This window comes from Coturnix japonica, chromosome 8 (genome assembly GCF_001577835.2).
Source record: "Coturnix japonica isolate 7356 chromosome 8, Coturnix japonica 2.1, whole genome shotgun sequence".
In the NCBI taxonomy this organism is placed as follows: domain Eukaryota; kingdom Metazoa; phylum Chordata; class Aves; order Galliformes; family Phasianidae; genus Coturnix; species Coturnix japonica.
Genome location: NC_029523.1, coordinates 1940261 through 1954235, shown reverse-complemented (window position 1 = coordinate 1954235; position 13975 = coordinate 1940261). Strand labels below are relative to the sequence as shown.

General features: G+C 39.9%; 1 protein-coding gene across 9 annotated transcripts in view; it reads left to right on the top strand.

Moving 5' to 3' along the window:
• Positions 1-5111, top strand: part of PTPRC (protein tyrosine phosphatase receptor type C) — a 53350-nt gene extending 48239 nt beyond the window's left edge. For all 9 annotated transcript variants that reach the window (XM_015869491.2, XM_015869489.2, XM_015869492.2 and 6 more), the window contains 6 exons: positions 30-163; positions 993-1127; positions 1433-1555; positions 1998-2176; positions 2839-2974; positions 3742-5111. In XM_015869491.2, the coding sequence (XP_015724977.1) occupies positions 30-163; positions 993-1127; positions 1433-1555; positions 1998-2176; positions 2839-2974; positions 3742-4011 (977 nt within the window). In that variant the 3' untranslated portion in view covers positions 4012-5111. The remainder of the gene's footprint in view (positions 1-29; positions 164-992; positions 1128-1432; positions 1556-1997; positions 2177-2838; positions 2975-3741) is intronic.
• The last annotated feature ends 8864 nt before the right edge of the window (positions 5112-13975 follow it).

The following is a 13975-nucleotide window of genomic DNA, read 5'->3' as shown; positions in this document are numbered from 1 at the left end:
TGGTGTAACTGTGACTTCATCTTGTGCAGATGATTTTAACCGAGTGCCAATCAGGAATGATGAGGAACAAAGTAAGGAGGGAGAACATGATTCGGAGGACTCCTCAGATGAGGACAGCGACTGTGAAGAATCAAGCAAATACATTAATGCTTCCTTCATAACTGTAAGTAAACAGAGGGTCCTTTATAAGTATCTCACAAGTTTTCAGCTTAAACTTGCTTATGAGAACTATATACCAGCTTGAACTCATTCTCTGTGGACTTCACAAATAGAATAAAATTTAACTGAACAGAAAAGGAAGATCTGATACTCGAATGACAAATCCATTTATAATTTTAATAATAAAAAATAGTCTAAACTTTGCTGCAACATGCTTATCCATGTTATTATTTTCTCTGCAAGTGACGTGAGTGCAGTTATTCACATATACAAAACTGTACTAGTAAAGTTTGGGTCATCAGCTTTATGGTGCCATATTTACCCCCAAAGCAAGCAAGCCATTATCTGTCTCTTATGAAGATAACGAATGTTATGGAATTACTGAGTAAATTAGATTTATCTGGAATCTTTAAAATTTGACATTGTTACATCTATTAAGAGTGAACTTAGTTTAACTTTTGGATAGGTTAGAATGAACTGTCTGGCATATTAACTCTGTAGTAGTGTAAACTTCATTTCTTATTGATCCAGTTCTAAAGAAGTCGGTGTTTGTTTTATCCCTGAAAGAATGTGCTTTGTAGGTAATGGCACTGTGAGGTCTCACTCACTGTAATCATGAATGCATCTTGTCAATCTGAAAGTCATACTGTGATTTTGCTGTCATTTGACTCTCATAATTCCTCTAAGATCACTGCCTGCTGTGATAGGTATATTTTTCCAGTGACCAAAAGAGATAATTAATTTAGTATTCTTTAAATGACAGTGAGTTCTTTTGCATGACAATCACATTTTAAATGAATTTAAGGGAAAAATATTTTACATTTCTTTTGTAGGGTTACTGGGGTCCAAAATCCATGATTGCAACACAAGGACCACTGCAGGAAACTATCTCTGATTTCTGGCAAATGGTATTCCAAAGAAAAGTCAAAGTCATTGTTATGCTGACAGAGCTGAAAGAAGGGGATCAGGTAAGGGTGACATTTTCTCAGTGGCATATTAAAGGTCATCTATATACATAGAAAACACTGACCTGCACTCTCTTATTCTCTTCCTCTTGTATTTCATGGGATGGAATTTGAACTTTTTTCCTATGATTTACCTTCCTAATTTGTGTCCCAACTAATTTTTGATGAAAGGCAATGTTTGGTGCGGTGTTTTAAACTGTAGTGAAACTCCCTAAATTGAAGAGAACGCGTTCTCTAAGTGCACGTGGAAGATAAAATATAAATAAGTCTGTACGGTAAGCACTTACTTGTATTTTTATCTGTATTAGGAACTCTGTGCACAGTACTGGGGAGAAGGAAGACAAACATATGATGGCATAGAAGTTCAAATGACAGATGTCAGCTGTTGTCCTAACTACACCATACGCGCATTTGATGTCACACATCTGAAGGTAGGAGCTTCTTTGCAAGTTACAAAAGGAAGTTCTACATTTGTTCTTCTAGTTACAGATCTAGCCCAAAGAAAGAGGAGGGGCAGTTCCCACCATGTATACCGTCTGCTGTAAAAAAAAAAAAGAAAAAAAAAAAGAAGTATTTTTGTCTTCTAGACCAGCTGCTGATCACAATAAATGTGACAAATTGCCTCTCATTTACCACTTAGCACATTGCTAACGCAGTGGTAGTAGAGTCTCTGGTGGTCAGCTATCTTTTGTACATTGAGCAAAGCTTGGACCTCTCCCTTCCACATATTTACATAAAGGCTGAGGTCATATCACAATATACTTCCCCAGGAATGTAAGTGTTCTTTTGTGTATCAGCTGCAATGGATGTACTTCTACATGAACCTTTTCTTTCAGCCTGACCATTAACTACATCTCCACTGATGTTTTGCAGAGGAAAGAAACACAGAAGGTATATCAGTATCAATATCACAAGTGGAATGGATTGAATGTTCCGGAAGACCCCAAAGATTTAGTCAATATGATTCTAAGCCTTAAAGAAAAAGTGCCATCCAGACCAACCTCTGAGGACAGCAAGAACTGCCGCAGTGTCCCACTTGTCATCCACTGCTGGTGAGTCTCAACTCAACATATATTATAACCTACTTCTAAGGTCTGGGTATGCTTAGTAACCGCAATTTTGTGGTAGCTGCCTTTTCCCACAAGCCTTTCCGTGGCTTGAGAGAGTCTCAGCTATCCTTAGGGTGTTCTTTTTTGCTCAGCATTGACCTTTTTGATTGTAATAGTGTAAGATGAGTGCACTTCTCTTCAACAAGTGTGAGCGTGGAGTGGGTGATCAGAGACAGCTGCTTTTGCCTGATACAAGTATTTTGAGACGTGCTAGCTCAGAATGCTCTTACAGTGAAGTAATAGTGGGGACCTGGCAGAGCATTTAGTTTATCCCAGTGCGTAAGCTGACTTTTTTAGGACTATTTCTAGAAATAAACTTGCATACTATCTTTAAAGGAAGATAATCACGCAAATCATTGCTGAGACTGTAAGACTGTTATTTTTAATTTCTCTCTGATGTACTAAGTGGCCTCATCAATTTCAGATATAATGTAAATAAGCTGTGTCTTGTGTGTATTCTACAAATATTCGTAATTGTCACAATTTCTGTCCAGTAAAAAACCTATCAGATATGTAATGCACTGTATAGACTTTGAAATAAAGCTATTGTTTAATGGGAAGTTTTAGTGATGTTACGTTTTAAGAAGGTAAAATTTTTCTTCTAGTGATGGATCACAGCAGACTGGCGTGTTTTGTGCTTTGATGACCCTCTTGGAAAGTGCAGAAACTGAAGAAGTAATAGATGTTTTCCAAGTAGTAAAAGCTCTTCGTCGCAGCAGGCTGGGAGTGGTCTCCACTTTTGTAAGTAAATCCTATGACTTAACAGGACAAATCACAAGGCTTCTTATCAATCAAATATCCTCCTAACCATATGCGTTGTTTCTGCATAGGGAACACTAATTGCAGTCAGAACATTCATGGCCACTTACCACTACTCGGGAATTGGCCATTGCTGATAAAAATAAAGCAGTCTGTGAGATGTTTAAAGCTTTAATTGTAAAACACGTTATGGAAGGATGCATGTTGTACAACTACAAATAGCATAAATGGGTGCTTCTGCAGCTGCTTAAGGGACATGCAGGTACAGTGTCCTTTAACTGAGTGGTCAGGAGGCTAACTCCATTGCATAGGTTAGGAGCCACCAACTTACTTTAAATCACTGGAGAGATTTTGGCTCTCTGTGGCATTTGCTGCTTTACTAGCAAACCAAACACTTTTGTCAGTATGATCCAGATTATAAGGTAACCGTCCCAGAGTCTTCACAGTACAAGCTGTTTAATGCTTAGATACTCTGAAGAATGTGTTTTGGTGACTTTGCTTTGTAAACCAAAAGTGTGCTGCTTGGTGCATCTGATAGAGGCAGCTGCAGAGATGTTACGCACACACGAAACTGAGATAAACCATAAAACCACTGTCCTGTTTGCCAGGAGCTGTGGAATCAGCTCCATATGTTGGTTCTGCATGTCCAGCTATGTGCTACATTTCTAAAATTAAAAAAAACTAAGAATGAGATAATCTGCGGGCTCTGTGCATTCCATTCATACTAACCTCTTCTCTTTATATTGAAGGAACATTATCAATTTCTCTATGACACCATTGCTCGTACCTACCCTGCCCAGAATGGACAAATAAAGAACAGCCAGCAAGAAGATAAGGTTGAATTTTGCAACGAAGTAGAGAAAAAAGATCAGGAAACCGGACTGATCACTATTGACCTTACTCCACCAACTCCAGAGGGAAATGGTGCTCCTGAATGTTGCGATGATTTTAAGGCTGCAGATACCAATCAGGGGACAGAAAGTTCAACGAATGGTCCCACAACTCCAGTTTTAACTTAGATTTTTTTTTTTTTTTTTTTTTTAGTAAAAATTGTATTTTCATACCAACCAAATCAGTAAGAAACTAAAGATTTTTTTTATCCTCCCTTTTGGAAAGCATTTATATCGGATTTCAAAGGTACAAATCTAAAGTGATACTTGAAACTTAGAGAGAGTGACAAAGAACTGTGAAAGTTAAATCTTGGTGTAGATTTGCATCTAATAATTCAAAAACCTTTTCGCCATCTTGATACTTTTCCATTTTAAAACATGTACAGTGTAATACTATATTCTTATTTTGAGCAGCAGGAAGTTTTTTCTTCACTTCTCTAAGAAGGAGAAAAGCAACTCAGTGCACCACGACAAGCATGTTGCTAACACAGGTCTGTGTTCAAAGCTATTAGTAAGTAAAGCAACATAATTGGTAAGCGTGTCTCCTATTATTTTAGGACTGCTGGCTAAGTGCTGCTTTAATAATACTCTGAGGAACTTGTGGGACTTTGGCAAACAATTCAAGAGTGCAACGTTAACATCATGTGCCAGTTACCGAGACTGTGACCCTCTAACCTCCCGAATCAACGGGGAACAGAAGTTCTGCATTTTTCTGTCTTGCCTCAAGATGTCCTTGTTGCTCCACGGAAATTCATCTGTGATTTCAATATTAGAGAAGAAAGGTTGGAGATTTAAATGGTCACAACAGTTCTGACAGAAAACGCATTCTGTTTATTCTTAGAAATGGAAATGCTGCATGCTCGCACGTTTATTTCTTATGCTTATATCCTGTGGTTTGAAGAGAATACTTCCACAAATGCACATGACTTGTTTCCATAGCTGGAAAATCCTTAGATGCTTTTCTCCAAACTGTAGATTTTGATTAGTGCAGGGATTTAATTTTATTTTTGAGATTTTGTACGTTATAGCTATGATAATTTTACAGTTTCTTGCTGCGTTTTAGCAAATTAGTTAACAAAGTGAGAATTGTTTTATTCTGTTGAAGTCTCTTAACTGGCCATTTTCTTCTAAAGGCACAACATCTTGTTCTGTCCAGCATGTGGATTTAAAACAACAACAACAACAAATTTCATTAGGAAAACACACCATTAAATTCTTATGAAACAATATGAGCCTTGGTGTGTGTTATGATTCTCTCCTTACAGATGGACAAAACTGATTTTCTTCTGCTGGAAGTCATTAAAGAAATCGTCACTGAACAGACATAGTGCCTCTCCACTTATTACTGCAGATTGGTGATTCCTCCTTCAAAACAAAGTTAAAAATATCTGGAGAGCCACGTAAACAATTGTGTGGGGGCTGTTAAGTCAGTGATTGAGCAGATTACCAGATTGTGATCAATACCTTCCTCAGATGATCTGCAAACTGAAACACTGATCTACTCACTGTGGGTCATTGGATGACAGAGAGCACTTAATTTCTGTTTCTTCTTCTAAGATCTGGTTGACAAGAGCCTCTCTGGCTATTTCAGTCAGTATCTGGGTGTGGAGACAGGCAGCAATCTCGCTTATTTTTAGGAATAACTGCAAATATTTCCCAAATCTTCATCCCGTGTGACTCTGGGGACACTTATTCATATTGATTCCTTGAAAACTGCTCTGCAGCCCTTCCAACGACATGTGGGCTGCAAGCATTTTGGAGGATTTTGTTTTCATTTGGAAGCTGTTTTCTAGAAAGATTCTAATTCTTCTCTTGGCTACAGAAAAAATATTAGAAGTTTCCTTTGAGCCAACTTTAGCACTTAGGACCACATTCTTTGTTTTGGGGAGCAAACCTCAAAATATGGACTTTTTCTTCCTTTTTTTTTTTTTTTTAATTGCGCAAAGAGTTGATGATTCATTTCTGATGCATTTTTAAAGCAGAATTCTGAACGGTGTGAAATTCCGCTGTATGCACATTCTTGTTAATCACCAAGTCAGGGTAACAGAGCCTTACATTAAAACTGTCCCCATGTGCCAAGTAGGAATGTCTTTCAGAGTAGAATTCCTGGGGGTATACTGAGCTCTTGGCTTTTAATTGTTTTCAAATTAAATAACGCTTCACGTAATTAAATCTCATAAAATCCCAATGTGACAATTGAGAGAGCCTGTCTTAATACAGTCTAGAAGTTCTGATTGCCTACAAGAGCTTGCTGTGCATACACCAGGGATGTATTCTTTTGCCTTCTCTGTTGTCACCCAAGTTTCAGAAGTCCACCAGATGGTGACACAGCGTTTGCAGAGGAGTGTTCATACACTGGGATGCTGTACAGACTCAGAGGGGTACACTATGGGCATATTTGCAAGTCCCCCAGGAAGCCAGTGAAGTGTATTACAGGTGAGGCACAAAGCCCAAGCTAAAGAGCTGTGCTCATTAGGAAACTGACCTGCCTTTGTTAAAGCAACAACTTAATTGCAGTGCGCTGGATACCTGGAACAGCCTCAAACCTGAGAAACAATCAGGCAAAGTATGATGCGAAACTCCATTGATTTTCTCACGTAGAGCTTAGCTGCACAAAGACTGGTAATGGCTGCCTCCAGACAAATGTTAGTTGTTGTTCAAAAGTATTTTACAATCTGAAATGTAGGCCAAAGTAAGTGACAGGTGTGTTGGAGGAAAGTGAGTCTAATCATGGGCTAATGTGACCAAAGGGGCTGAATTTCTGCTCAATTTACTGTCTAGAAGCTGATAGAAAAGTGGAAGAATGGTGGTGCTGTGTTAGTGAAGCCATGTGTGGGAAGATGTAGGAGAGGAAGGGTCCCTGAGTCTTCCCAAGCTTCTGCTTGCTGAGGTGAGTACAACAGAAGATGAGTCATGCATTCTCTTTGGTTTAGCTTTGTATGTATTTCTTGTGCCCTGCAATGAACAAAGTATTTGCAGTATAACCTTTTGCAGAGGCTAGATGTCATGACTAACAGCTACAGCACAATTCTTGAGATGAACGTTACCCAACACAGAAATATCAGTCCACTGAGTGTGGGATACTGGCTCAGGCCATGATGGTTGGGGCCACCACTGAGAGGACTGCAGAAACCTGATTGCTTTCCCATAGCCTTCTCCCTCCCATCTCAGCTTTTACTGCTGTGTTTGAACCTTTGCAGGGTACCTTTGTACCTGCTGCTTTTTGCACCCATACTGCTGAATAAAGTTTGAGCTTTGCTGCAAAATGGGGAAACTAGTTTACATCTTGTATACGAGGCTCAGTGTTTCTGGCACATCCCAGAGTTTTATCTAGAAGATATGAAAGAATGTGAAATGCCAACATCACGACCCATTTGTTTGTGTGAGATGATGGGGAGAGTGAGAAGGAAAAGAGGCTCAAGGCAGGTGTTTCATTAAGTTGGAAATTAGACCCTTTTTTAAACATTCCTCAGAAAAGCTCTCCAGTAGCAATGTTTATCTCTTACACAAGGCATCTTGCTTTTTTACAGTCTCAGTGATTTTTGAATCTGTACACTCCCCAGATTGCCTCTGAAAGAATACCAGGAATTCCCCGAGGGCTCTGTGCAGCTGTATCACAGCCATTTTTCCATACATAACACAACGGTTTGCCAAGACCCGGAGTGATGTGCTGGTCTCTGATCACTTGCAAGGGGAAACCAAACCAGAAGGAATTTTTCAGACACAGTACAGCGCACTTCTGTGTGCATCAGCTCTACATCAGAAAAGCATAAGGCTTCTGAGGAAGAACGGGACCCAATACATTAGGAGGTTTATACAAAAGTTTTAAAAGTTGATCTTTTGGTACAAATGTAAGCAAGACAACAACTTCTAAGCTAAACTTCTAAGCTAAAGAAGTTTACTTTGGACCACTTTTAGCATTCAGCATCATGGTTTTTGTTCTGGAGAGCAGCCCTCCTGGCTGCCTGCCCCATCTCAGTCTGCTGCATTTTCCTAGCTCACCCACCAGGCTGTGCTGGAATTCCTTGAATGCCTTTTGCTCTGTTCAAAGCAGCTCAATTTCAATGCCCTGGAGCCACCTGGGGTAATGAGGATGACATTTGTTTATCCCAACATGTGGATTATATCTGTCCAAGACCTGGTTACAAGAGCATATGCTGTAACCGAACATCTCCAAACTTAGCCTGCACTGTTTGGTTGTGGGCATTGTTAGTTGCCTTAAAGTATGATTGCTTTCCCAACACAGAATTCAATGAATTGTTGATTTGTTAACTCCTCAGGCTGAAAAAGAAGGTAGGAAAGAAAGCAATGCAATAGTGTCCATCTACTAACATCTTTGTGGAGCAATACAGCACAGATACAATACTGAGTTGTGTGACTGCTGAACTTCAGAACAGTGGTTCTAAAAGTGACTTTGCAAAACATTCAGCAGCAGTGAGGTACAGTAGATTGCGTGCATGCAGAGTAAGTCAGTTTCACACCAGCATCTACCCAGAGATTGGTTCCCCTTATGTTGCAATGTAAGTCATCTTTCATGATCTTCAACTGCAGAGAAATATGGTTTAAAAAAAAAAAAAAAAAATGACAGCAGTAAATTTTCACTCAAAAATGAAGTTCTTGCCAAACTGGCATTTGGCCAGAAGTGTGAGCTTTGATTTAAAAAAAGAAAAAAATGAATCATTTTTCGTCCAATTTTACTGACGTTATCATCACTTTGAGAACAACCATATCTTGTTCTAACCTTAGCACTGACTTCGGTTTTACTCTCTTCTTTTATGAAATATTTACATGTATTATTTCTAATGTATCATTTTGTCGTTGAAAGCACTTGAAGACTAAAACAGCTCAGTGTCGTTAAAAGTGTTTCCTTTTTCCATGCTGATTTTTAATATATTTTCTATTCGGAAATAAAATGAAATTCTGACTTCATGTATTGATTCAGCATAAATACGGAACAGGAACTCAATTTCTTAAATGGTATTAATAAATTATTCCATAAGGAGCCAAGTCTCCTTTTCAAGACAGTGAGTGATTGCCACTATCAGACGGTGCGTTGCCACTGCCCCAGCAGCAATGGAAAGCTGTTCTGTGGGTGTGCTGGGCAGGAGCATCTACTCTTTCAAGGGCCTTATGCCTCTTTGGATTTACTGGCTGTGCAGTCTATGAGGCCAGAGATACCAGCACAGCAGCTCAGTGGGCCTACGACACCATGGTCTCTGCCTTAGCACTTCTGGAGATTGCGGAGATTTTAGGTCTTTCACGTTAAGGACATAGTAAAACCAGCGACTCTTGTAAAACCAGTAGTGCATGCTGAATATTTAGAATAAAACTTGGACCTTTATTGATATAAAGTATTATTTATAATGATCTGTGCACAGTTTAAAGTTGAGCTAAGCACGTAGAGATAGGAGAGTTAGCTGAGTTCTTTGCTCCACAGCAGGGACGCTCCCAGATATTTCCATTCAAGACCCACTTTTGCTCTGAGCTCCAGCTGCAGATTCTGCATCCAAAGTGAATCCACCCATCACCTGCACAGCTGAGATTTTATTATGAAAGCTTGCCGTGGAACAGGTAGGCAAGAAGCAGTTACAAACTGGATATCTTGTTTTCCACTTTTCCATCTAGCAGGAACAGTTTTCTGATGGTGTTCTGCAAGAGTGACTGTTTCAAAACTGCTATTTTTGACTTCCTAACTCGGTACTCCTTGAGGCCATGGGTTTTGCACTACGACTCAGAGATGTATCCCACATCTCATTTTCCGATATCTCCATAGCATTCTAGTGGGTACCTTTTCCTAGCAAGAAGCTTCACTAAAATAGCACAGGCATGAGGCCAGCCGTGGTGCCTCCTGTGTGGCAGGAGGCTGCTGGCAGGAGGCACTGCTGGACAGGGAGTCATGAAGCTTGGACTGAGATGGCCTCATGCTCTTATGCTCTTTATGTAAAGAAATACTCAGGAGTCATCAAATGAGTGTTATTCAATAGCCAGTTCTCTCTCTTCTCCCTTTTCTCCTTCAAAGCTTTTGGATGAAGCAGGTGGGTATGTTTTTTTCTTTTCTTTTGTTGTTTTTTTGTGTGTTTATTTTAATGGAATTTTCTTTTGCTTTGGTTCTTTTCTGTATCGCACTTTGTTTAAATTGCAGCTAGCACTCTATTACTCAACTTCAGGCTTTTGCTTGCAACTAAAGATATAAATAAATCAGGAGTTTGTTTAGTTTAATTCCTGTGCTGCAATTTTTTTTATCCCAACTGTCATTATGAATTAGTCATTTCTTTGCTCAAAACCATCAAGTACAACAGCATCCAAGGTAAATACTTCAATAAATCAAGCCTGATAAATTAAATAGTTATAACTTCAAAAAAATCTAAGATAAATAGGAAGAAGGAGAATATTTTTATAGGGTTTATTCAGGTTTCCTTGGCAAGAGCTCGAACTACAGTAGACATCCCAGCCAATGCATTCCCCTGCAACCTGACACTCTTGGCTGAGAGACATCACAAACACAGACCAGTGACCGCGTGACGGTAACTGCTCCGAACAGCTACAACTGCGTGCTGATGGCCCCTCTGAAGTGGTTCACAGGCAGAGCTTGTGTGTACAGGGTGCTGTTAGCAGGTAAAGGGAGAAGCCCAGCTTGGGAGATAGAACAGGAGGCACCTCTACATCAGGCAAGTCAGCTTGAATGCAAGGCAGAAAAGCAGATGCCCAGCTGGACCTCTAAAAGGGAAAAGTGTGTACCAGACTGAGTAACAAAGAATTTTTAGCCAATTATATCATTTTATGGCAGCATTTAAGTGAAAAAAAATGCAACGTGTGGTAATCATGTCTATAGCCAAGTAATATAGTCATGTAGTAGAATGTCACTTGCTAACTCTTCTTGCTCTCTGGTACTGGTTGCCTACTTCAAGCCTGAAGCATACAATCTGCAAGGCTTGCTTCATGATTTCCAAATTATCAAGACAGCTTCCTCATAGAGGACTGGTGTGCAGGGCCAGCAGCACACGTAATAAATCTGTAGGCAGCTACAGCTCTGTGGAAGACTAGAAAGTAATATTACAAAGAAAGGAGTAAAATTTCCAACTGTGATTACACTGAAGTAAAGGAAGAACCCCAGTGTTGGGGTTCAGCACCAGAAAAGACAGATTTGGAAATGGAAGGTGTTTTCCTCTCATACAGAGTCTGTTCAATGTGGGGATTTTGTAGCAATAAGTGCACCATCTTCCTCTGCTGCTACAGAGCAAGTCTGATGACGTTAGGCAGACTCTGGAGGGCAGCTGTTATGAAGCAGAGCTCAAGAAACTGAGTTGCCTCGAGGCCCTGAAGCAGCCTTTTTACTTTTATGTCTTGGCTAATGAATAGACTGCCCTTTGGCATCTCTTACATAAGCCAAGAGCTTTTCAAGTCCAATGCATTTCACATTCTCTAGAAAAACAAATTTTCTGACCCAATTGGATAATGCGTAAGCAATTCCCTGGGTTGTAGCCTTCCCTGAGTTTTCCCAGAGTGTGCTTTAGCTGCACAAGGCACATCATGAGTGTAGGGGAAGCAATTCCAGGGACAAACTGCTTTAAGGATCATAGAATCATAGAATCACCAAGGTTGGTAAAGACCTAAAAGATCATCCAGTCCAACCGTTCACCTATTACCAATAGCTCCCACTAAACCATGTCCCTCAACACAACATCCAGTTGTTCCTTGAACACCCCCAGGGCTGGTGACTCCACTACTTCCCTGGGCGGTCCATTCTAGGGAGGAGGTGGAGAAGTGTTGCTTACAAGTGTCCAGTAACGTTGATGTGATCGCTCCATTCTTCTGAACCAAGGCTCTGTCCCTTACCAACTAAAATTAGTGGGATTCCTTCCAGTGGTTTTGCTGTGCAGTATTTTGGGTTTTAAGTAACAGAAGAAAGCATGAATAGATTACATTCAGTATATTTTTTTGTCCTTCTGTATCAGAGATATACTCACAATATGGTCTCCCTGCAGACTGAGGGGAAAGCAGAGGTTATATACATAATAAAAATGTGCATTTTGCACAATGATGTACCTTGAAACTGTTCAGTCTTTGGATTCTGCTGCCCTTCAGGTAGAGAATGGCACAGGACAGGTCTGTGGTGAACTCTCAGTATTAACTTTTGCATTCTGCTTCTTTAAGAGGAAGGGTACAATAATCAGTTCTGTTTTAACAGGAGCCCGTGGTTGTGTTGGCCCCTATTCAGCAAAGATCTAAGAATATGCCTTCCTGCTAATTTGGCTCAGTGATAAGACCCCTGCCAGCAGCAGGGAAACTGTATGTGGTGAGCCTTGATTCCTTGGCAAACAGGCACAGAATATGAACAGCAAGTGGGAAATTCCTATTGACCTGGTTATAGTGTTTTTCAGAGTCTCACACCTGTTTGTTTTTCATATCCTCTCTTCTTTTGCATCAGATTTTTGTGTGTGTGACAAAAAGTAACAGGAATTTGCCCTTAGAAGTGCTTCTTGTTACATGAAAATTCAGTCCAGCAGATTAAAAATCATTTAGCATTTAGTTAAGAAAGAGAGAAAGAAAGAAGAAACAGGAAATAAAGCAGCATCAAAAATACAATTTCTTCCATCTCATGGATATATATATATTTTATTTTTTTTTATTTTTTTTAATAGGGCCTATTACATGAGCATTGTTGGAGGACACATTAGTACCTGTTACTATCTCAGAGTTAAGCAACAAGGAAGTGTAATTAAACACACTGTTCTGGTGGGCTTGAAACCTATTTGCAATCAAGCAAACCTTTGGGTTTTTCAGCAGGTTTGGCACTCTCCCCTCAGAAGAGGCCCAGTGCTGGGACAGCAGCCACGTCTCGCAAGCCTAACTGAGATGCATTGATGGGAACGAGTGGGAGTTTGCACAGAGTCCAGCTGTACCAAGCCTTCCTCTGGCCAGGATTAATGTTTTGCTTTTATGAGCGCTGAATTTCACCAACATTTACCCCCAAATTAAAGAAAACTAAAATCATGTTACTACAGCAAATGAACTTTGGTTTTTGTTTTGTTTTGTTTTGTTTTCTGAGTAAATGAAAAGAAATCTTACTTAATCTTTGTTGCCTTGGATAAGGAGAATGTGGTATGACATGCCAGACCTTTCACAGACTCCTGGTTGTACCTGAATTTTACTTGTCAAGAGGAAAATAGAAATGATTCCAGATCAGTTTGTGGTTATTTTTTCACTCCCTAGATAACTGTGACAGAATGGTCCAAATGTGATTTATCTTCGCTGCAATGCTGACATTAGAAGGCATCAAGCAGAGGAACACAGGGTAGAAGCTCCTCTACTAATCCTGAGCCAGGGAGCTGGGAGCCACCACTGATGAGATGCAGTCTAACCATGCTGTTCCTGAACTCCCATGAGAATGAATTAGCCTGGCTGGTAGGTAGGACAGATCTGCTTGGGCAGACTGCAAAGACAGAGCAGCTACAGTACTTGGTACCTCACTGAATGAGTTTGGAGCAATGCAGATGTGCCATCAGAAAGTTGAGTGGACTTAAGGGTGAGACAGATCACACTGTTCAAATTGGTTTCATCAAAGGCATGTGCACAATGCACAAAACCAACCAACCAACCAAAAAACAACAACAAGCCAAACCAAAACTAATGATTTTCCTTCTGTGCTTTCCCTTTTAGGTGTTGTTTCGAGACAAACAAGAGTCTGAGCATAACTGCTTGAAAGGCCACTGTCTATGAAGTCAGCAAAACAGCTTAAACTGTAGCAAAATAGTACCCTTTCCAATCTCATATATGTTCAATCTCATACTTCCAAAGCTGCAGCAGTTTGGCACAATGAGCACAGAATAGGAATTGGGACTTTCAAAGCTATCTATTAAATATGCGTGTCCATTTCAATTTAGTTAATGGAGTTAAAATCCAAGACAGATGATCAAAACTAGGAATTTCTGGAGAAATGCAAGGTATGTTTAACATTTAAGTAGCTCTGAAAATAGATGGTGATGTCAACTGTTATGTCCTTATCCATTCTGGAAATAAGTGCAAGTAATTCAGAAGTAGTTAAACAAGACTGATTCAACTTCAGAGCAGCTTTTCCAGGCACTTCTGTTTC